The sequence below is a fragment of the Notechis scutatus genome, chromosome 4 (assembly GCF_049901735.1).
Source record: "Notechis scutatus isolate UNSWTSFEM ecotype Mainland chromosome 4, rNotScu1.2, whole genome shotgun sequence".
NCBI classification, from domain to species: Eukaryota; Metazoa; Chordata; class Lepidosauria; order Squamata; family Elapidae; genus Notechis; species Notechis scutatus.
The window spans coordinates 84,054,014-84,078,560 of record NC_142012.1 but is presented as its reverse complement, the minus strand read 5'-3'; the positions used below and the strand labels follow the sequence as shown (position 1 = coordinate 84,078,560).

General features: G+C 39.7%; 1 protein-coding gene across 3 annotated transcripts in view; it reads right to left on the bottom strand.

The window, feature by feature from the left end:
- Positions 1-2,021: 2,021 nt before the first annotated feature.
- NFKB2 (nuclear factor kappa B subunit 2) overlaps positions 2,022-24,547 on the bottom strand; it is a 55,766-nt gene continuing 33,240 nt past the window's right edge. For all 3 annotated transcript variants that reach the window (XM_026672752.2, XM_026672751.2, XM_087963980.1), the window contains 10 exons: positions 23,425-23,566; positions 12,901-13,015; positions 12,041-12,248; positions 11,611-11,780; positions 7,636-7,738; positions 4,906-5,138; positions 4,586-4,664; positions 4,186-4,358; positions 3,992-4,103; positions 2,022-3,908 (listed from right to left, as the gene is read on the bottom strand). In XM_026672752.2, the coding sequence (XP_026528537.1) occupies positions 3,772-3,908; positions 3,992-4,103; positions 4,186-4,358; positions 4,586-4,664; positions 4,906-5,138; positions 7,636-7,738; positions 11,611-11,780; positions 12,041-12,248; positions 12,901-13,015; positions 23,425-23,566 (1,472 nt within the window). In that variant the 3' untranslated portion in view covers positions 2,022-3,771. The remainder of the gene's footprint in view (positions 3,909-3,991; positions 4,104-4,185; positions 4,359-4,585; positions 4,665-4,905; positions 5,139-7,635; positions 7,739-11,610; positions 11,781-12,040; positions 12,249-12,900; positions 13,016-23,424; positions 23,567-24,547) is intronic.

Here is a 24,547-nt window from a genome sequence, read left to right as displayed (position 1 = left end):
CTCTGCACACCCTCTCCAACTAGCCAGATATCTCAGTCACATAATGATCCCAAAACTCAGAAGGCCTTTTTCTTTAGCCAGATTCAATGCCCTTCCAACAGCTATTACTGAAAGATGTTACAAAAAAAAATCCCTTCGAACAAAGACTATGCCCATGCAGTAGAATAACTGAACTGACAGAACATGTTATGCACTATTTATTGTCCCCTCTATGCAGGAGCATGCCAGAAGTTATTTCCATGCTTTACTAAATACCTGATCATTCTCATTCATTTTTTCTTAAAATGCTATTATTAGACCTGTCTGGCTTGCTCTACCATAGTCTGCACTTTATGCCATAGGATTAACTCTAACCCATCTGAAATATTTTAGACATTTCAGAATACACAGAGAGAAAGTACTGTACAAAAATCTTAGGCAATTGTACAAAAATGCTACAAACTAAGAATGTTTTCAGAAATAAAAATAATAGTTTAATCAATAAACAAAATAGAAAGCAAACGAATAAAAGAGAAAGCAAAATCAATATTTGGCGTGCCTTTGCCTTCAAAACACCATCAATTCACATCACACACCATGGCAAAACACCATAAATTCACAACACACACCATGGCAAAACGAAGCACAGGGACAAAACAAAATACTGCATCAGCAAGGTCTCTCCCAGGCAGATTTCAAAACAGACGGGTTTCAAGATGTGCTTTTCAAGTTCTTTTGAAGAAGCACAAAGAAACAGGCAACACTGAAGACTGTAAACGCAGTGGTTGGCCAAGGAAACTTAATGCAGCATATGAATCATGCTTACTTCCCTTCAACAACAGATGATTTCTAGCAGTTCCATCAGCACAGAACCATCAGAAACCAGTGGGACCCAGGTACACCCATCTACTGTCCAAAGAAGTCTGGTCAGAAGTGGTGTTCATGGAAAAATTATGGCCAAAAAGCTATACCTACAACTTGAAAACAAGGTTAAGCAACTTGGTAATGCATGAAAAGATATGATAGGAACTGAAGTGCAGAAAAATGGCAGCAGGTGCTCTAGACCGATGAGTCAAAATTTGAAATATTTCACTACAGCAGAAGGCAGTTTATTTATCGAAGGGCTGGACAGCAGTATAACAATGAGTGTCTGCAGGCAACAGGAAGCATGGTGGAGGTCCTTTGCAAGTTTGGGGCTGCATTTCTGCAAATGGAGTCAGAGATTGGGTCAGGATCAATGGTGCCCTCAATGCTGAGAAATGCAGGCAGACACTTACCCATCAGGGAGTTGTGTAATTGGCCCCAAATTTATTCTGAAGCAGGATAACAGCCCCAAACATATATACCCAATGCCATTAAGAACTATCTTCAGTGTAAAGAAGAGCAAGAAGTTCTGGAAGTAATGTTTTGACCCCCACAGAGCCCTGATCTCAACATCATCAAGCCTGTTTGAGATTACATGAAGAGACAGAGTAATTTGAGACAGCCTACATCCACAGATCTGTGGTTAGTTCTCCAAACCTTGCTGAGTTTCTTCAAAAACTGTATGCAAGTATACTTAAATGAATTGATGCTGTTTTGAAGGCAAAGGATGGTCACAGCAAATATTGATTTGATTTGGATTTCTTTTCCGTTCATTTATTTTGTTTTCTTAATTGTTGAAAATAAACTATTAATACTATTAATTTCTGAAAACTTTCTTAATTTACAGCATTTTTACACAATTAGCTAATGCTTTTTACACAGTACTACACACACTTTTCAATTTTATTTTAATTAATTGTGATTTCTGCTCCATAACCAAATAAAGATTTGATTGATAGAGTGGAAGAAAAAAAGTCACTACAGAGAAAATGAAGAGGGAAGATGTTTTTTTTTTTTTTTTTAAACGTTTATAGTGACTTTGCAAGGAATAAAGGTAAAGGAAGGTAACAAAATACTGGTAGAAAACAGTCCACTGAAACAATAAGGTGAGGAAAAAGGATTTTCTATGTTAGAACCAGGCTGAAGCATTTTGGTGAAGGGTGAAAAAATACTTTAAGCAAGAGGTAGAAAAATTTTATTTAGCACAGGAAATCTCTGATTCTACATGCAAAGTAATATACAATTATTTTCATACATCTTACTTTAATCTCATTTTACATGTTAATTAGTCACACAGAATGCAAGAATACAAGAAACTGGCATTCACCTTCACTATTCTACAATCTTATGTTCATTTCAGCCACATTTTAAAGGCACACAGGTACAAGGAAGTTTTGCAGCTCTACATTATAAAACCCATACATGATCTACTTTTGACTAAAGAAACTTTAAATGTTAAATGAAATGTTAAAACATTTCATTCTGGCAGAGTGTTATTATTGCTGTAACATCTTGCTCTGTACAGGGGTGGGCTGCTGGTGGTTTGCGGGGGTTCAGGAGAACCCCTAGCTAAGATTCTGTACAGTTCTGAGAACCCCCAAATCTCATTCCTGTCTGGCCCCGCCCACCCCACCCCTCCCAGGAGTTCCCACGTGGCCTGTTTTGGATGCAGGTAAGTGCAGGGTGTGCATGGAGGCTCAGGGAGGGCAAAAAATGGACCTCCCAGAAGTTCAGGAACACTAGAAATTGGCCTGTTTCCGGCTTCCAGAGGCTTCTGGAGCCCGGGGAGGCCATTTTCACCCTCTCGGAGGCTCAAAAATGCCCTCCCCCCACCATGGTGCAGGAGGCCAACTAGGCCACGCCCACCGCGGCCACACTCACCAAGCAACTGGGCAGAGAACCCTTGCTAAAAATTTTGAAGCCCGCCTCTGTACCTTTTCCTTTCCCAGATCAAAACACTGCTAAAGAAAACTACCTTGAACAACAAAAAAAGAGATCTTAAGCAATTTTCCTTTTTTTTTTTTCTCCTGGCCATGAAATTTATAATTTTCTGAACAAAGGAGATTCTTATGCCAGAACAGATTAAAAATTAAAAATAGTTATTTCAAACTGAGCTTCAATAAGCAAAGATAGTGAGATCATTCTTATTGGGAGAATTCTTATTCTTATTTTATGTAATCAACTTATATAGCTACCTACTTGGCGCACAACTCAGAGCAGCCTAAATCATCAATAAACAGTAAACTGTGTTATCCCCTCATCAAACGCATTAGTGAGTTTATTCCTTATTGGGAGAATTAGCATCATCGGAATGCTATAAAAACAAGTTTATTTTGTGTGATCAATTTATATAGCTATCTTCTTGGCACACAATCAGAGTAGCTTAAATCATCAATAAACAGTAAACTGAGTTATCTCCCCATTGAACGCATTCTGCAATAGAAGACTTCTTTGAATAAGGAATGTAAAAGGAAGCAGTTATCTGGTACCAAAAAACTGGGCAGGGTGTATATCGAAACTGCTGATAAAAGCATTCTCATGAACAGTGGCATCCCCTAATAGTTACTAAACTGTGGTCAAGAGAATGGTTTAACTAATTTATAACATCCCAGTCTGCATGGATCACTGAAATCCAATTTTGCCCCCCAGGCAGCTTTCACTGTCAAACAAATCCTCACTATAAGATGAGGGGAACCATAGTTAAAAACATTCTAGAATGTGAGCAGGCCTGGATCAGAGCTTGATATTGGACTACACAACCACATTTCTCCACATTTATAGTTGGCTAATATAGGCAGCAGACTGGCCATGAAAAAATGGGAATGACCCAGACTGTACAGCAATTCTCATTGGTGACAGTATCCTGGACTCTTTGAGAGGCATATGCGTAAGCACCAATACTCATTTTCTCCTGATGTTCATCTAGTATCAGTGCACTTGCTCTTGCTGATTGTGAGGCAAGGGAGAAGGTGGCTCCAGCAATGGGGCAGGTTGCAGTTTCCCAGATAAAGCTGCTGGTTCCGCTTCCACTGATTGACTACCGTAAGCGCTGTCTTCTTTCAGCTCTGAGGTAGAGGAAAAAAAGGTAATAACTATTTTTTTACTTTCACCATCCACTTGCAGCCTTACTCGTACTCTGTATTGTTACCTGCACTTTGTAGCTTGTCAAAAGTCTCTAATCTCTGTAGTAAACTCACACCTTCTGTCAGTCCCATAGAGCCAAGTGCTTCCAACAAACCTTCAAGACTGCCACCAGAAATCTGAGAAAAATCAGAAATTAAAGGGAAACTCAAGAACGGCATCCATTCTCAAGTGGGAATATGTGGGAGAAGGATGACTGACCTCGTAGCTGAGTAGGAGTCTTCTGCTGGGGGAAACACTGTCTTTGTACATGTCCACTAAACTGCAGAGACCTAATTTCTTGGCCAATTCTGTCCAATTTGCCCCTTGGCAGCCCTGGTTTAAGAGCTTCTCTAGTCTCTGAAGAACATCGTTATTCAAAAGTAGGATGTTACCTGACAAAGAGATTGGAGGTGGAGAATAAAAGTTATTTATTTGCAAAAAAAAATAAATCAAAAATACTGCCAGTCTTACATTGCATTTCTATGCAGGAGGATACATCCAAAATAGCACTGTGTCCTCTCCGTAATCAGAAGCAAGTTGGTACCCAAAATGACTTGGCACATATCAAATTCAGGCAAGTTAATTAGTTTGTGGTGGGAGTCTGCCAGATTTTACCCACCTTGCTTACGCGCAGAAGAAATACCAGCCTGCTTCTTTCCAGCATCCTGTTTTAAAACTTGTAGTAGTATCTCTCTTACCTACAAAGAAAGAAACTGGATCTGAAATATTCCTACTAAGTTACCTTTTAGTAAGGCAACACTTGTTAAAAAGAGACTATCTTTCAAGGGGGAACTGCAACAGTATATATGGGCCCATTTCACCATAAATGTAATGTAGAAAACATATGGAGAGTAATGAGAAGTTCTTAACAGATGTGAGTAGTAACTGAATTAATTCACTGCTCCAACAATCATCTGCACAACTTCAGCCATTGCCTACCTTCTGGCTACAAGTCAAATCTAGTGGGGTATGTCCCCGACCCTGATTTGTTTCACGTGTTTTGGACTGTTCATTCTCCAATACGGGAATATAATCCAGGCCTTGCTTAGTCAGTTCACCACAAGTCTCTCCCATTTCTGTGACCCATTCCTCTTCGTCCAGCTCAACGTCACTGTTTGGTTGGGATGAGGGGTCTAAAATGGGTTCATCATTTTCACATAAAATATCTGCTCCTGGGAAAGGAAATACAGCAGTCAGAACATTGCTAAAATGGAGCAAAAATTATAAATGATTTACATGCTTTTAAGCAAAACTACAGAAGAAAGATCTAACTATGACAAACCTCAGCTATGAGGATTATCATTCAAAAGGCAAATACCGTCAATGTTGCTGAAACCACTTTTCTTATCTCCCATGTCTAGAAAAATATTCTTAATTCCATCTTCGTTTGAAAAAAGAAGACTCAATAGTTCATTTTTTTCTGTATCACATATCCCATCAAGGTTTATGTAGCACAAACTTATAGGGGCATCAAGAATCATTAAATATTAAATAAGTGGCTTGGAATCAAGGGGCATATAAATTTAATAAATTATTTTTTAGTAATGCTACAATCAATGTAGTCTGCAAGGTAAATTTGAAATTGAATGCACGTAAGGATGGATGTAGATTAAGCCATTCATCCTTTTTCAGGATGAATGCTAAATAACCAAAGGTGAATCCCAAATATAATTTTATACCAGACTCAAACATTATAAAAGCAACTAAACAAGCTGAATTGAACAGTCCCAATCTGCTTGACAAAAATAGAAGTGGGAGAAACAAATACTAGTATAAAAAGTATGTAGTAGATAGAGCCAAAAATATACAATTCAGGGACTGCACGCAATATCCCCTCTTGAAGCAGGATTCCTCTTTCCTCCCCCAATTCAGACAGCATTCAAACAATCCACTGGACCAGGGGGTCCGAAACTCCCAGGCTGTGGCCACTACTGGGCCTTTTGGAACCGGGCTCAACAATCAGCAAGCAAGAACCAATGGAGCTGCATGCACACCATGCTGCTCACACAGAACCATCCCCTCCCTGCCCCTTGTCCTCCAAGCCACAAAAGCTGGGAACTGCTGCACTGGAGGATCAGAGAACCTGTTAAATGGAAAAAATATAGGTAGTCCTTAATTTATTATCGCAATTGTGACCAGAATCTCAAGTCATTGAACAAAATGATTATGAAGTGAGATGTCCAATAACCCACTTAATTCAATAACCACAATCCCAGCACGCACATCCTTAGGTGGTGCTCAGGGAAGCTTGGGGAATGGGGAAGGCCCGGGAAGGCCCCATCCAGGCCACTAACATGTGGCAACCTGCCACACCCTGGGGGGGTCCTGCTCCCTCTACCATGTCAGAAGGCTTTTGAACGATTACGAAAAGGGTGCCAGTTCCTACAGTACTTTGGAAGTTTCTTCTCAGAAGGAGGCTTCCAAAGCACCAAGAACAGTCACCATTCTCAAGCCTTCTGAATGATCCCCCAAAATAAGCCCTCCTGCAGATTGGTACGAAATAGTCTCGGTAGGAAGGCCATTCCCTGTGTTGGTTGGACATGCCTGTCAATAGCTGCAGAAACACTGCAAGTAAGTGGGGCAATTTGCATGCCCTGGTGGGCCCTGTAACTGACGAAGGCTCCCGAGACTGATAGCATGGGGAGCAGGCAGTTTTGTGTGAGATGGGTGAGTGGCTGAGATGGAGGGAGAGATAAGTAGGTGGAGGCAGCTGCAGCACCTCTGGTGGGTGGATTGTTAAGTGCCCAAATTTTTATCATGTCACCACAGGAATATTGCAATGGTCATTATGTGGTAGTATATCCTACACCAGAGACAGATGACTTCCCCTAAATGTTGTGAACTACAGCAGCTGTAACTATCAAGGCAGCACCATTATCCTGCCTTTCATTTATATTTCAACACGTTTTGTGACAATATAATTAAATCAACTATAAAATGGGTGTTTAAGATAGGAGATTGATGTGGCAAGGTGGAAACTAATGGTAAGAAACAAAAGTATCAGAATATGACATTTAAAATTTCCTGTTTTCAAAACGTGAATACTGTTTAACACAGCAAAGCAAAAAGTTGAGGAAGAGGTATGCCCCTTCCTTTGTCTAAACCTTTTCAACTCCTACCCTCAAAATGACGCTTATAAAGCAGTGCACACCAGAACTACTATCAGACATAAGAAGGAGTTTCCCCCCGAACGCCATCACTCTGCTAAACAAATAATTCCCTCAACACTGTCCAACTATTTACAAAGTCTGCACTACTATTACTATTAATCTTCTCATCACTCCTTATCATGCATCCCCTCCTACTTGTGACTGTATGACTGTAACTTTGTCGCTTGTATCCTTACAATTTATACTGATTGTTTCCTAGTGTGATTTGATTGCTTATTGTACCCTATGAGTATTATTAAGTGTGGTACCTTATGATTCTTGACTCTTGATGAATGTATCATTTCTTTTATGTACACTGAGAGCATTTGCACCAAGACAAATTCCTTGTGTGTCAGATTTCAGATTTTCACTACTTCCAGCCAGCAATAAACAACAGATACTAATAATACTAATGACACTTGGCCAATAAAGAATTATATACCATTCTATCTATCTATACCAAACCCACCATTTCTCAGAGGAAATAAATTATTCAGGATGTATTGAAGAAATGCATTACCTGCACTGATTAGCATCTTTGTAAGAATTGGAGAGCCCAATCCTGCTGCCAAGTGAAGGGGTGTATTCCCAGCAGACGTCTGAGCATTTACGTCAGCTCCCAGCTTGGAAAAAAAGGATACAGAGTGAGTGAAAGATAAAAGACAAACTTTCCTACCTGTGCAAAAGGATTTAGATTCCAAGATTCAAAGTAGATGCAGTCTATTGGACCTTGAAAACCCATGTATTTCAGGAAAAGGATATGTTAATTAATAGTTAACAGCTTATCTCACAGATGCCAGCTTATTTCCTTTATTTCTTTTTAATAATTACAATACTTGAATGAAGCCAAAATAATAAATATTTTAACAAATACAAATGTTACAACTAAGAAACCTACTGCAAGACCAATTATGTTTAGTGTGTATTATAACTACATAAATTTGAAAAATTTGTTCACTACATTAGTTTCCATCCTCATTAACTGAGCAATCTGCAGCAAGCAGCAAGTCAGTCAAATTGGTAAAACAGGGCAGAACTGAATAAAAGTTTTATGAAGGGGATGGAATCAGGATGGCAAAATGGAAGCACCTTTCTGTTAATCCTCCCTTGTATTTTTAAAAATGTTTTATTAATTATACCATTTTATTGTCTGCATATATTTAGCTTTTATCCTTTACTGACATCAGCTCTACAAGGATAAAGAAACAAATACTATGTGCAATTTTATTAGAACACCTAGAGTAACAAGGCCTTCCAAGAATGTGCTTCCCTTCCTCTCTCTTTTATCTTCATGTGAATTAGGGAGGTGCCTGATTTTCACGGGAATGGAATATACAAAGTGAGAGTAAAATTCTCCACTTCTTGCTCTAAGAAATAGTATTCTGGATTCTCAAGATGCAATAGCTTCTTCCACTGAGGCAACTGCATTCACAACAAAAGGCTGCCAAGAAGAAATCCTTAAAAATACCAGCATTATTTTAGTCTAGTTTTAGGATTTGGGTGAAAAACAGATCACCTTTTAGGAAATAGTTATGAATCAAAGTTCAAATATATTCAAATCTTTAAGAGCTACTGTAAAAGTCTTGCTTTCCATTCCCCATAAGCTAATTCAGATATATTAATCAATGGATTTCTGAATGCCAGTGATGCAGCAATGTTGTCCTTTACCCACTGGTTTTTTTTAAAAAAAGAGCTTTGTATTCACTTCTTTCTTAGTGCAACAAGGAGAAATAATACATTTTGCCAAAACCAAGATAACCCACCTTCTCTAAATGTCCAAACCAGTGAATTTGATAGTTATGTAGACACATCCTTCAGTAGCTTAAAACTTTATAGCTATTTAGGAATGGTTTTCCAAGCTACTGAAAATCAAAATGCTCACGATTTTATTATTTATATTATTATTATCACTGTTGCTTTGAGTCACCCAGCAACTGCATGGACTAGCCCAATGATAGCAAACCTTTTTGTTGTGGTATGCCCAGTGTGCAGGCGCATGATAGCGCACGCGCGTGCCGGCACCCACAATGCAATGTGCCTCTCCCCCGCTGCGCATGCATGTGCAACACCCCTGCCCCTCCCGCTTACCTGCAACGTGCATGTGCATGCCTCCTAGCTGAGTTTCGGCTCATTTGAGGCAGTTTTCGCCCTCCCGGAGGCTCAACGGAAGCCTCTGCAGCTTCTGGAGTCTGAAAATGGGCCCGTTTCGGCACTTCCGGTATTTCCAGAAGGCCCATTTTTCGGCCTCCTGAGGCAGCAGAGGTTTCTCTCAAGACTCCGGGAGGGCGAAAACTGCCTCAAACAGGTTGAAAATCAGCTGGGAGGCACGCACATGTGTAGTGTAGGTAAATTTGACTGGGGCTCACCTGCCCGCACAAATGGCTCTGCGTGCCACCGTGGCACGTGTGCCATAGGTTCACCATCATGGGACTAGCCCCTCTAATTTTCTTGGCAATGTTTTTTGGAAACTTTTTAAAAAATTTATTTATTCAATTTGTATAGCCACCCAACTCAACCAAATGACTGTTTCTGTCACACTTGCCTCCACTTCAATTACCCCACCTATCTTCATTCTGTCATTGCCTGTTTTCTGCCCTGCACTCTGCCAGTCACCCCTGCCATCCCATACACCACACAAGGTAACTTTTGTCATCTTCCTCCTCTTCCTTGGTGCAAGGGCTCTTGCCTTGTCACGCCTCCGTCGGAGCCTGAATCTGCGGAGGAAGATTAGCTGGAACTGGAGCTGACAGAGCTCAAGGGGGTGGCTTTGTTGACTTCGGAGGAATATGGGGAGAAGCAGGCTGAGTCAGGCCAGAGCCTTTCAGGATCGGGAAAGCTTGTAGGCAGGGGAGGAACGGAGGCAGGATGACCAAGGGAGGCTAAGCAGTGAACATAAGACACAGAGCTCAGGAGATGAGCAAGAACCACCCACTCCTGATCCTCAAGCACAGAGAGTGAAGAGAAGGCGGGAACAGTGCAGGCTGACCTGACTACTCAGGAGGAGAGCACCCCACCCCTCTCCACAAGGCACACCTGGGGACTGAGACTTAAGGAGACGCTGTGGGGAGGGGCATTTGTCGGGAACAAACATTGAATTAATGGAGCACTGTGTGCCTTTGCTGACATTGGACGTTTCCTGGACTTCTTGTTTTATTTCTTGCTTCCTGGATTAATTGCCTTGTCCCTTTGCTTCCTGGACTAATTGATTTATTCCCTTGCCCTGCTGCATTTCTTGTTTTGCAGCCATTGTGCTCACAGCTTTGTGCTGGAGGGGTGTGTGTGTGTATGCGTGGGACTTGCCAGAAACATGGGAGCATTTGGGGAACAATAAAGGGGTGGTTTGAACTGTCAGCTGACTTTGTTGCCTCTGTGCCATGCCCCGGGTCATCACAGTTCTCACTACTACCACCATCCCAACCACTGGACTCCTAGTGAGCCTGCCCCACTTTAGCAGTCACAGTTCATTGTGAATTCCTGTGTGCGTGCCCAGTCTGCCTGTCAGGGGTCCACACACCAGATGCAGCTAGCTGCTTCCTTCTGGTGGCCAGCCATGGTCTTGTAAAACAGCTGCTCATTTGAAAGGGGGCAGCAGCTCCCAGGAGGCAAGGGAAAGCAAGTGGCCATGAGTTCCAGATCATGACCTAGAGCAGCCATATGATCTAGAGCAGCTGACTGATGGCTCCCTGTTCTTGCCAGGCTCCTTGCCTGCTGCATTCTCCACCATCTCTGGCCAGGGTGGGGGGTGGTGGTCCTTGAATGCTTGGTCTACTTGTCTGGGCTCTACACTGGATACAGCTCACTGCCTCCTTATCAAGGGCCAACAGCTTTCAATATGTTGAAACCTACAGACTGTTTCTCTAGAATGCTTCCAGCACATGCTCTACAGCAAATGTTGAACGTGCTCCTTGAAGAACCAGGGCTTCTGAGAGAGGGGGGTAAGCTCAGTACTGACCAAGTCCATGTAAAAGCCCTCTGCCTGTTCTCACAGCAGCATGTCCCAATCACCCCAGCCTAGGTCAGCAGTGTGGCATGGAACCTCAGCTGCCCAGCCTAGCTGTGTGACAGCCACAGCTATTCCTGCTGTTTGGCACCTAAAGGTCTCTGCATCCCTGTACCTCACGTCACCAGCTGACCTTTGCTATCTTCTTTTTCCTTATGTATTGTGTTCACGTTATATTATGTTATATGTTATATTATAATTTTGTTATGTTAGTTCCTCTGATATGAACAAGAATGGTTTGTTTATTTATCTATTCCTTTATAAACAGTTACTTATATAAATGGTCTGGGAGGATACATAAAGAGACAAGAAACCCACGACAAACTCTGCTAGTGCAAACTCTCTAATTTTCCAGCATTACAAAGTAGAAACTATAAAATCTATCTTGTTCCCAGCTGGGCTACCATTTGTTCATGGTAACCTTTTTGTATTGTGACAGATCTATTGCAGAATGGAGCAGATTCATGCTGCATCATTAGCGTCACTCCCACTCACCTTCTTTATCAAACATGCAGCCATGTTAAGATTATCCATTTCAACAGCTAAATGTAAAGGTGTCCGTCCACTCTGCCATTCTGCTGCATTCACATCAGCTCCTTTCTCAACCAGCAACTCAAGAGAGGCTAGGTTTGCACACTTCACAGCAAGATGCACAGGGAAAAGACCTGAAGCAACAGCAGTAAATATTATTCAATATTTAGCAGGACTGGGAGACTCATCCTTCAAGCCCAAACCAGGGCTGAAGCATCAAGCATGATAGAGGATTATTTATAGATCCAGACTGAGATGCTGAATTATACAATTGATAGTGTAGTACAGGTAATCCTCGTCTTATGACCATAATCACAGTCACCCAACATCCAATTTGATTTTGGTGGTTTTGTAATGAGAGATTCCGGTTTCTTACAATTCCCATATTACTCACCAAGATAGTTAGGTATCTCAAGAAGTGGGAGAGTCTGGGGGCCCAAATGACAGAGAAGAGTCTTCAACATCACTTCATCATCCAAATGTATAGCCAAATGCACAACTGAGTTGCCAAATCGATCCAGCAAAGTGGGATCTGCTCCCGCCTGAAGTAAGAAACCAGCCACCCTTGGCTGATGGGTGATAACAGCCAGATGTAATGGTGTCTAAGGAAAAAAGGGTCAGAACCAAGTTCCATCAAAAGATCAGAGCAAGCTAACAAGATCAATAGATTGTCACCAAAGAGAATTTCTACTTGTATTTATATTTTCAACTACAAATTTACCCTTAGGCACAATCCAGAAATCAAATTACACAGAGCTGTACAGGTAGTCCTCAATTTACAATAGCTTATTCAGTGACAGTTCAGAGTTACAATGGCACTGAAAAAGTGACTTAGGACCATTTTTCACACTTGCAACCATTGCAGCATCCCCATAGTAACAGGATCAAAATTTGGATGCTGGGCAACTAACTCATATTTATGATGGTTGCAGTGTCCTGGGCTCACCTTTCACAACCTTTCTGACAAGCAAAGTCAATGGGGAAGCCAGATTCACTTCACAACCATGTTACTATAGAACTGCAGTGATTCACTTAACAATTGTGGCAAGAAAAGTCATGAAATGAGGCTAAATTCACTTTACAAATGCTTCAGTTAGCAACAGAAATGTTGGCCTCTATTGTGGTCATAAATTGGGGGATACCTGTTCAAGTGACTGTAAGTATACCCCCTGATCAGATCTCTCCTATGTTCATGCATACTCGTCTCTCACCACAAATGTGTTATCACTGAATTTGAGACACTACCTATTGTACCTGCTGTAAGTGATTTGTGATGTTGATGATCTGTTGATTAGGAACACTTATAGCCACCTGGACCAGTTGCATAATCACAGTTGTCTGCTCATGAATAATAGCTAAGTGCAAAGGCCTGTGGGCGAAAAAATATGGATTTAAGAACAAGGAGATATAGCTGCTTAATTGTAACAGCAATACTAGTCGACAACCATAAACGAGAATTGCAATCCCTAAAGCCTCTTCCAATTTGCCCACAAACCCCAGACATGCCTGGCAGTTCCCATGTAACAGAGCAGAAACTAACTGAGCTCTTTTTGTCTTTGTAACAGAACTAAGTGGATCATATCATCAGAATTCTGTTTCTGATTGATTATTGAATTTGTAATTAGTCTGATCTGAAGAAGTTCCAAAGAAGCAAATTTTTATTCATCTTTCTTTGAATATACAGTAGTGCTATAGATTATATATGGTGTTAGTTAATTAAGGATTGTTTTATTTTGGTGTGATGTAAAGTGATGGAAATCAAGCTCTGTTTAACCTTCAGATTCTTCTACAAAATGTAGTATTAGTTCTCAATTAAAAGAACATGAAAAATAGTTGGAACAACTTGAAAAATCTGTGGTAGCAATGCTACATAATGCACACGAAATTCATTTTAAACACACAAATGCTAGCAATATAAAATCATCATATACAACTATGTAGAGAAGCTACTGAGATTTATAAACATCCCAATAACTTTCACAAGAAGTGAGAAAGCTTTGTATCATTTATTTTTTTTATCTACCATTAATTTTATAACAATTTTCCCTTAGGTTGTACATTTTATTGATTTTTTTTTTTGCAAATGTGTTTGGAAACACTTGTTCCAAAGTTATTATTTTTGAAAAAATAACCATGTAATTTTATATTGCATGATAACATTATTATATTATGTTGTAATTCAGTAACAATTTATAGTCACGTGAAAAAGTAAGTACACCTCACGTAGGTTTTTTTCTCTTTTAACATATGTGGATATTCCAGTACTTATCTTCATTCTTCCTCAACTTACAACCATTTGTTCAGCAACCATCTAAAGCAGTGGGCCGCCAATCGGTGGGCCGCGAGAACATTTTGGTGGGCCACAGAGAAATCTCACCCCCAGAGCACCCCCCAAAGCAATTAATCCAGGCTGTGCAGAAACACAAGGCTGCGCTGCCCACATGGCCTGCGGGAACCCTCCCCACCCACTCACTCCTTACCCGGCAAACTTGCCTGCTAAATTGCTATTTTTCCTTTTTCCGACCATCATCTGTTCTGCTGTGCCGGGAGATTTAGATTAGCTAGGAAGCAGAAAATCGTTGGATTTCTTGCTTTTGTAGCTAGTCTTTAGATCTTCGGCTCTGCTTTTAAGTAGAGCCGAACCTCCCTTAGGACTGAAGTTTTGCTTGCAAGCAAATTCAGTGCAGACTCACGGCAAGCAAATTTGAGATACTGAGCTAGTCAATGGCAGATAAATAGATCACTGAATGATTCTGTGAGCAACTCAATCTGTCTGCTTTGCCTGATTTTGGGTAAAAGTTGCTCTTTTTTATAAAAAAATCAATATTTACATACATGGTGTGTTGTGAGTTAATTTTGTGAGTTTGCTTGCTAGCAAATTTTATGAGTTTGCTTGCAAGTAAATTTTATATGACAGATTGAGCTAGCCAATGGCAGATAGATTTCTGAATGAATCTGTGATTCTGTGAGCAACTCAATCTGCCTGCCTGTTTGCCTGATTTTGGGTAAAAGTTGCTCATTTTTTATAAAAAAAATCAATATTTATATAAATATTTATAATATTTACATACAAGCCATGCCCAACCAGTCACATGACTACCAAGCCACACCCACAAATTAGGTCACGCCCACAGAACCAGTTAGTGGTCCCTGCGATCTAAAATTATGAGTTTGGTGGTCCCTGAGGTCCAAAAGGTTGGCGACCCCTGATCTAAAGTTATAACAGCACTGAAAAAGTGCATTTTGACCATTTTTCACATGATTGCTGCACATCCCCAAGGACACATGATCAAAGTTCAGATATTTGGTAACTGACACATATGTATGACAGTTGCATTGTCCCAAGGTCAGGTGATCAAGTTTTGTGACTTTCTGACTAGCAAAGTCAATGGGGAAAGTCAGATTCACTTAACAGCCAAGTTACTAAATTAACAACTGCAGAGATTTGTGTAACAACTGTAACAAGGTCATAAAATGAAGCAAAATTCACTTAACTGTCTCACTTAACAACTTCCTTCATCTATTTTATACCTTTAATATATAGTTCCTTTAGAAAGAAGATGGGTTTGGGAGCTTCTGGTTGATGTCATGGCGATACGGATGTGGGTTAGCGGAGCTCCGCAAAACCCAGCCGATTCTACTTGCCAAGAGGTCCTATGGGGCCAAAGCCACCCTGGAGGGGTGACAAAGATAGAGGGGCCCCTTTGTTGATCGTGAGGGATGGTGGGCTCCTCACTTGATCTGAAGGAACCTTTCTGACTAGTGGAAGAAAGGACAGCCATTATGGCCAGACCAAGGCTGTGACAACCAGGATGAAGGAAGCAGGAAGTGATGATTTTACAGCAATGTATTTGATCTGGGTGAGAGATTTCTAATTTCTACCTTGGACTTAACTTCCCAAAAAAGTGGTTAAAAAAAATGGACTCTACAGTGCAGAGTTTTTCCCACCTCCAAAAGAATAGCAGTGAGTGAGATTTTGAGCCGATGACAGATCGAAGTAGAAGACAAAACAACATTAATAGGAAGTTAAAATCTAAAGTAAAAGGAAAGATGGACTGGTTATTTTAGGAATTAAACATTGCTTAAGGCATTGAGATATTTTCCCTCTTTGTTCTGTTATTCTGAGTGGAAGAACTTTTGTGGAATAAACTTGGATTTATAAAGGTGAAAATGGAATGAAAGCATGAGGGTGACACCTACTGGCTGGAGAAGACGTTACACATATGAAGAAAAGCTGATAAATTAGTTAGTTTACTTTATTGTCATTGCACCTCGTACAACGAAATCAAATACCATCTTCAGTGCACATCATGGCCATGACCATGAAAATAAACACAAACACACACAGCCTTCACCCTTCACACATTGAATTGAAAACCCCCCACACCACACCAACACTGCACTATACAGCAGAATTCAAAAGAGCTACTGCCCTGGAATAGAAGCTGTTTTTCAGCCTATTTGTCCTTGTTTTTATTATTCTGTACCATCTGCCAGATGGTTAATAGTTCAAAAAAAGGGTTCCCAGGCTGAGATGGATCTTTGAGAATGTTTTGAACTTTCTTAAGGCAGCGGGAGCTATAAAGCTCTTCCAAAGAGGGGAGAGGGCAACCAATGATCCTCTGAGCAATGACATTAACCCTCTGGAGTGCTTTCCTATCTGCCACTGTGCAATTGACAAACCATACAGAGGTGCAGTATGTTAAAATGCTCTCTATGGTGCAGCAGTAGGTCACCAGCAGTTTCTCATTCAGTTGTTGTTTTCTGAGAAGCCTCAGGTAGTATAATCTCTGCTGGGCCCTTTTGACCAGGGCTGCAATGTGGGCACCCCAGGTCAGGTCCTCTTTTAGGGTAACACCCAGAAACTTAAAACTGGCCACTTGCTCCACTCGGTCTCCATTGATAAGCAAGGGCTGGATGTCTTATCTGTTCCTTCTATAATCCACTATAAGTTCCTTGGTCTTATTGGTGTTGAGGATCAAGTTGTTGTCTCCACACCATGAAAGCAACTGGTCTACCTCATCTCAGTAGGCAGACTCATCCCCCCCGGTGATAAGTCCCACCACTGTTGTATCATCTGCAAGTTTAGCAATAGTATTACTAACATGAGTGGGAATGCAGTCATGCACATAAAGAGTATAGAGTAAGGGACTCAACACACAACCCTGTGGTGTACCGGTGTTAAGAATACGGGCTGAAGAGGTATGATTACCTAATCTGACCCTCTGTGAGCAACCAGACAGGAAATCCATAATCTAAAGGCAGACTGAATTAGAAAGCCCAAGGTCCAGAAGTTTAGACACTAGTCTACATGGAAGAATTGTGTTAAACACAGAACTAAAATCCTCACATAGCCCTCCTGCTGTTCTAGATGAGTCAGAGCAGCTCACAATCTGAGATTCCAAAATATTAAGGAGGAAAAAGAAGAAGATTTGCCAGATGTAATGGGTGAGATAATTGCAAAAATATTGAAAACAGAAAAAGAAGAAATTGCGATGGAAATAGACGAGACGTATAGAGTGCAGACGAACTATGCAAGGCACACTCTTCCTAGAGAAATTCATGTTCGACTGATTAAGAAGTCGACGCACGATGAAATATTACACAGAACGAGAGATGATCCAGTAGAACATAACGGAAAACAAATAATTGTTTTTAAACAGGTGCCGAGAGGAGTTAGGGACTTGAGAAGACCTTACCACTTTCTTACAATGAAGCAAATAAAATATAACATCAGTTTTAGATGGTTGATGCTGGAGGCAATTATGGTCAACTGGCAGGAGGAGAGACATCTACTAGACACAGTTGACAAAGTGGAAGATTTCTATGATCAAACAAAGATAGGAAATTGTAGGCCAATATCTCTATTAAATGTGGATTATAATTTTTTTGTAACTATAATAGCTGAAAGATTTAAGAAAATACTAAATAAATTTATACACACAGAACAAAATGGCTTTCTTCCACATAGACATCTTAGCAATAATATTATGACAATTTTAGACATCATAGTGAAGAGTGTAGTGGAGAACACGTAGCATTATTATTCCTGGATGCTAAAAAGGCCTTTGACAATGTAAAATGGAGTTTCATTCTGCAACAAATTAAGTATATGGATTTTGGGCAAAAATTCCTAAATGTAGTATAAGCAATATATAATAAACAAGCTAGGATATTGATAAATGACCATACAACAAATAAATTTGAGATATATAAAGGAACGAGGCAGGGATGTCCATTATCACCATTATTATTTATTTTGACTTTGGAGGCACTAACAAGAATAATTAGGAAAGAACCGGAAATAAAAGGACTAAAAATAAATAAAGAAGAATATAAATTACAAGCCTTCACTGACGATTTGGTTTTTATTTTAGAAGATCTGCAAAATTCGGGACCAAAATTGATAGAGCAATTAGAGGAATTTGATGAAGTAGCGGGGCTAAAAATTAACAAGGAAAAAACTAAAATACTTACAAAAAATATGACAAATGTACAAAAAGAAAATTTAACAATGATAATGGACATCCAAGCGACAAATAAAATTAAATATTTGGGAATTGTAATTTCAGCAAAATGTATAACCCTCAGAGGACAATTATACCCCACTAATCAAAAAAATAACTGAAGATCTTAGTAAATGGAGCAACCTAAGACTTTCCCTTATGGGGAGAATTGCGTCTATAAAAATGAACATATTACCAAAATTATTGTTTTTATTCCAAAATGCTCCGGTAAAATTAGCGAAAAACTTTTTTGATCAATTGGATAAGCTAGTATCAAAATTTATATGGCAGGGAAAAAAGCCCATAATTAGACTGAAATTGTTAGAGGACACTACTGAAAGAGGAGGATTCGGCCTACCAGACTGGGAAATATATTACAGAGCGGCCATTCTGACTTGGGTTAAAGATTGGATAAGTGTTAAAAATAAAAGATTATTAACATTAGAAGGATATAATCTACAGGCAGGGTGGCATACCTTTTTGTGGCAGGACAAACACCAAATTTATAGCTATTTTCAATTGTATAAAATTCGTCAGACCTTACTAAACGCATGGAATAAACTAAATGCCAATTCTACGTTGAAATACCAACTTGGCTATCTACATTAGAAGCGTTAATGTACATACATTTATTGCGACGAGGACAGGTCATTACATATGAGAACATATTAGATGAGAAGGGTGAGTTAAAAACAAGACAGGATTTGAAGGATTTGGGATTTGAGATAGAATGGTGGGCCTATTTACAATTACAGTCGAGGTTTAGTAAAGATATGAAAGAATGGGGTATTAATAGACAGAAAACCGAATTAGATAAAATATTATTAGGGATGGATGAGAAACTGATTAAAATGTTTTACAAATTATTATTGGAATGTAAATTGGAAGAGGAAAAGGTGAAAGAAACGATGCTGGCCTGGATGAAAGATTTGGATATGGCATAAATTTGGAAGATTTTATGGGACAGGAATAGGAAAATTACTTTGATGGCATCAAATAAAGGAAATTTACATAAAATGTTTTAACGATGGCATATCCCACCATCAAAATTAGCAAAAATGTACCCGAAATTATCCACTAAATGCTGGAAATGCAACAAAGAAATCGGAACATACTACCTTGTATGGTGGAAATGTGAAAAAGTCCAAATATATTGGCTGAAAATTAGAAACTGGTTAGAAGAGATGTGTAAAATTAAAATAGAGTTTAGACCTGAAATTTTTCTATTGGGAATCAATGTTGGAAAATATAATGAAATAATATACCTAATAGTTCATGTCACCACTGCCGTGAGACTAGCTCTTGCCCAAAGATGGAAAGGAAATGATATGCCAGAAGAGATGGAAATAATTAGAAAAATTTGGTCGTGCACTGAAATGGATAGAGTAACTCAAGAATTAAAAGATAAGACTGAATCTGATTATTATAAAATTTGGGAGAAGTTTTACCACTGGTTTAAAAAAAGAAAGGAGTAATTGTGACAAAGATGATTAATATTTATGTACATATGTAAATTTGTATTTTTTGTTATTTATGCATGTTCACTGTTTTTAATGTTTTTTCTGTTTGTTCATTAATACAATTTATTAAAAATAATAATTTTGCGTCATCCGCAAAGAGAACACAGCTGCTTTTAATGTTGTCACATAGGTCACTGATGTAAAGCAGAAAGAATGTGAGTCCTAAGACACTGCCTTAGGGGACACCGCTATTAACTGGTGCTGCATTTGATAGGGCCTTCCCTATTTTGACCATTTGTTGTCTGTTTGACAGGAACATGGCTATCCACTTGTGCAGGAGTCCGAAGATGCCGTAGGAACTAAGTTTCAGCAGTAGTTTGTTGTGCGTCACTGAATCAAAGGCTTTGCAGAAGTCTATAAATTGTGTCTATTGCTTTACCCTTGTCTAGATGTGTGGTCCAAATGTTTCTACGCTGTAGGAATTGCAGATTACAGGGCAAATTTTTCCTGAAACCAAACTGCTTGTTAAAAAGTAGGTTGTTTGTTTCTAAATGTAGGGTGATGGATTGGTTTATAATTGATTCCATGACTTTACAGGTGACACAACACAGTGAGATTGGTCTGTAATTTTCTACTAGACTAGGGTCTCCCCTTTTAAAAATAGGTATGACCATGGCTAATAACCATAAGTCGGGCAGGGAGCTGGTTCTGAAAGATACCTCATAGATTATGCTTAGAGGTTTGGCTAGGGCAATGGCAACTTTTTCAAAAAGTAGGCACATAATCCATCAGGGCCAATAGATAGAGATGGCTTTAGGTTACGTAGTGCTGTTTCAACGTTAACTGCTGCAAAGTCAATATGTAGTAAATGGTTACAATTTATTGTGGTGTGACTAGGAAATGGGGGGCAGCAGCCATTGCTCTCGACAAAGACTGAACTGAAGAACTTATTAAAGTGGTTGGCCTTTACAGTTTCATTGTTACAGTCTTCCCCGTTAGGCCCTTTTAGGGGTGGGATAGATTTTGAGTCTTTAAGTTTGGCATTAACAAAATTATACAAGGCTTAGGAAGAGTTCAAGTTTAACAACTCTTCCTCCTGTTTGCAATGGTGATTGATACATTCCGCCTTTATCTGGCAGCGTAAGGCTTTGTAGCAGTTTTTAAAATTAGTTACGTAGCCAGTTTTGTTGGCTCACCGAAGAGATTTTTTTCTTGGATGATAGCTTTCTTATTGATATGGGTAATTTGTTTTTATTTTTGGCTTTAGGAGTTATTTTTGGTACGCATAAAATAAATTAATGACTCCATTGTGCTGTATTGCATTCTCTGACAAAGTGATGATTGGTGGATCAGGGAAATACTGTAGACATAGGCTTCAGTAAGGCATTTGACTAAGTAGCCCACAGACTACTTTTGGTAAGAAGAAAAATGTGGGTTAGACAGCATCACCACCAGATGGATTCGTAACTCACTGATCAGCCACACTCAGTGTGCAGTCTTTACAGGAACTACATAGAAATGGAGGGAACACTCAGTGGAGTACCACATGGTTCTATACCAATGATAGTGAACCTTTTAGTTGTGGTGTGCATGCCAGTACCCACAATGCCACACACCCCGCCCCTCCCCCTTACCTGCACTGCGCATGCACGCGCCTCCCAGCTGATTTTGGGCCCATTTGAGGTATTTTTCGCCCTCCCAGAGGCTCAAGGGAAGCCTCTGAAGCCTCTGGAGGCTGAAAACGGGCCCATTTCGGCACTTCTGGTATTTCCGGAAGGCCCATTTTTCAGCCTCAAGAGGCTGCAGGGAAATTCAGAGGTAAGAAAAGTAAGATTTTAAAATTAGGTAAGAAAAATCAAATGGACAAGTATGGAATAAGTGATACCAGTAACTGTGAGAGGGATCTTGGAGTCTTAATGGCAATCACTTAAATATGAGCCAACAGAGTGCTGCAACTAACGTGTTTCTCCAAAAATACTCCCCCCCCAGGAAGGCCCAACACTTCTTTGTACGCATGCAGTGAAATTAAGTCCTGCCCCCCAAATTTGGGCCTATTTAAGCGCATGCATTCTCCACCATTTCTCACATCGTTTGAACAACACGAGGTGAAGAGACATGGGGGGAAGGGCAGAGGGGGGGAAAACTTGCCAAACTCATCCCACGTACAGCCATGCCTCGCCACCGGGCCGCTTCCATCGGCCGTTAGGAGCACCCCGCGGGCAGCCTCGGCTAGATCGCCCCACACACAGCCTCGGCTAGAGCGCCCCGCAGGTAGCCACACCTTGCCACCAGGCCGCTTCTATTGACCATTAGGAGTGCCATGCTGGCGAGGTGAGGCTGCACATGGGGCGATCTAGCCGAGGTTGCCTGCAGGGGAAAAATTAAGTCACCCCTCAAAAAAGACTGCCTAGCCATTTTGGGGGGGGGGGGTGTAAAAAAATAAATAAGGCCCAGCCTTATTTTCTGAGAAACATGGTACCAAAATGCAAATGCAGTCCTAGGCCTGTTAGTATTAAGATCAGGGGAAGCATCCGTACTTCTGTACTGCTTTGCTAAGACCACACTTGGAATACTGCAAGATCAAGACTGGAATACTGAGTCCAGTTTTGGCCTCCACAATATAAAAAAGATGCTTAGACTCTAGAGTCCAGAGAAGAAGAACAAAGATGATTAAGGGATGAAGGCTAAATCATACAATGAACTGTTGAGGGAACTAAATATGTCTAGTCTAATGAAGAGAAGGACAAGAGGTGACATGATAGCGGCCTTCCAATATTTGAGGGATTGTCACAGAGAAGAGTGGGTTGACCTATTCTCCAAAGCAATTGAGGGCAGAACAAGAAGTAACAAATGGAAGCTTATCAACGAGAAATCTAATCTAGAATTAAAGAGAACTTTCCTGTCAGTAAAAACAATTTATCAATGGGATGGCTTGCTTCCAGAAATCGTGGGTGCTCCATCACTGGAGGTTTTTAAGAAAAGATTAGACAACCATTTGTCCAGAATGATATGGGATCTTCTACTTGAGCAAGGAGTTGGATTAGAATAAACTCCAAGGCCTCTTCTAACTCTATTATTCTGTATGAGATCTGCTAATTAAATAATCACTATAATTAATCAAAATAATCATCATTCTTCATCTTTTCTAATTTGCCAGGAATTTTCCTGATTTATTTGAATTTTCAAAATTATTTTAATGTATTTTATCTTCTTATGAAGTTCTACCATTTCCAATATCGTTTAACTTTATTTAGCAATCTCAATGCTTCTCATCCTGGTTTAGGTTTATGAATCAATTCTAATTCCTTTACTTTTCATTGTGGTTTAATTCTGATATTTTTCCTGATTTGCTATAAACTTCATTAAATTCATCTTATCGTAAGCCTTACTTGCCTCCTATATGATTGCTTCTGACATTTTTAGACTCGATTTTTATTTTCTTAAAGAATTTTAATTGCTTTTCCTGTTGCTTTTAATACAAAATTATACACACACTCCTCATAATTTTATATAACATTGGAGATGCATAGTTTCACCAACTTGATACCACATAAGGAAAACTATCTTGCTAGGTGAGTTGAAGAATTTCTTTCTTACAAGATATGCTGAACCAGGGATTACAGAATTCTTTTCCATGTAAGGTTCTTTAGTTAAGTCACAGCCTTGTCTTTAGCACAGAGCTGACATAAATTTGCACTGAAAGAGTATCTCCATAATGAAGAAAATACTAAAATAGTGCCAAGAAATTTGAAGACTAATTCTCTGCAGAAGATCTCAGATTAGGAACTCTGATCTTTCCAAAATATACTTACGTATCTCCATTTTCATCCTGACAAGCAGCTAAGTGTCTTTGGACAGCCAACAACATACGTGGGTCAGCAGTAACTGCGTAATCCAAAAGGGCCTGAGCACTGCGTCGAGCTACCATTAGCATCCAGGAACTGCATTCCTGAGCTAGATAAGATGGGGAATGGGAGACTTATTAAAACAAGCAATGCAAGCACAAAGATTTTCATCCCAATCACTCAATTCTTTGCTACAATTCCATCTTCCTATGCCTTTTTTTCTTAAAAAAGAGAATATCTAATTTACTGTAGTGCTGATAGTATGTAATGAGAAAAATCTCAGAGTGCCTGTTTTTCAAATTAGGTACCATAATATTGGGTAAATTACTTTGATCTAAGTCCACTTCCAAATGCCTGATCCTAGATCAGTTGGTTATGGCAATAGCATGGGCTTGCCAGCAGTTTTGAGGAGTGACACGTTCCCCACCCCTCAAGATCTCATGATCACACTTTAGGCACTCAACAACTAGCCTTCATTTATGGCCATTTGCAGCATCCATTAGTCACATGACTGCAATTTATGAGGTTTTTTTTTTTTTGCCAGAAACCAGCATTTACTTCCAGTTTCTCACAAAAAGCATTCTTTGTGAATAATGGATTTGCTTAATGACTGCAGCATTCACCATTGCACAACCACGTGCTGACTTGCTTAAATGACTGATACAACTTACAACTGTAATTCTGGGCTCAACTGTGGTCATTAAGTCAAGGACTACCTATACGGAAGAGAAAGTTCGAAAGCTAGAAAACTTTGGAAGGTATGTAAAGGAATGACTAGATCTCTATGTTTTATATTTCTATATACCCATTTATTGTTTGGAAAATAAAAGTTTGAATTCTGGACAGTTCCAATGTAACATGATGATGTACCAGTCTTTGAGAGAAAACCAAATATGTTATCCCAAAAAACTTTAGTGGTTTTCACAGGGGAAAAACTACCTTCAGAATATAAGTCACAGATGTTTTGAATTAGATAAGAGAAAAAGAAAGCTTCAGAGTTGACTCTCCTCCTCTGGTTTATGAGCAGATTCTAGTATTTGAACATCCCTTTTTAAAAACGAATTATCAATAAACATTGAGTTCACGTATA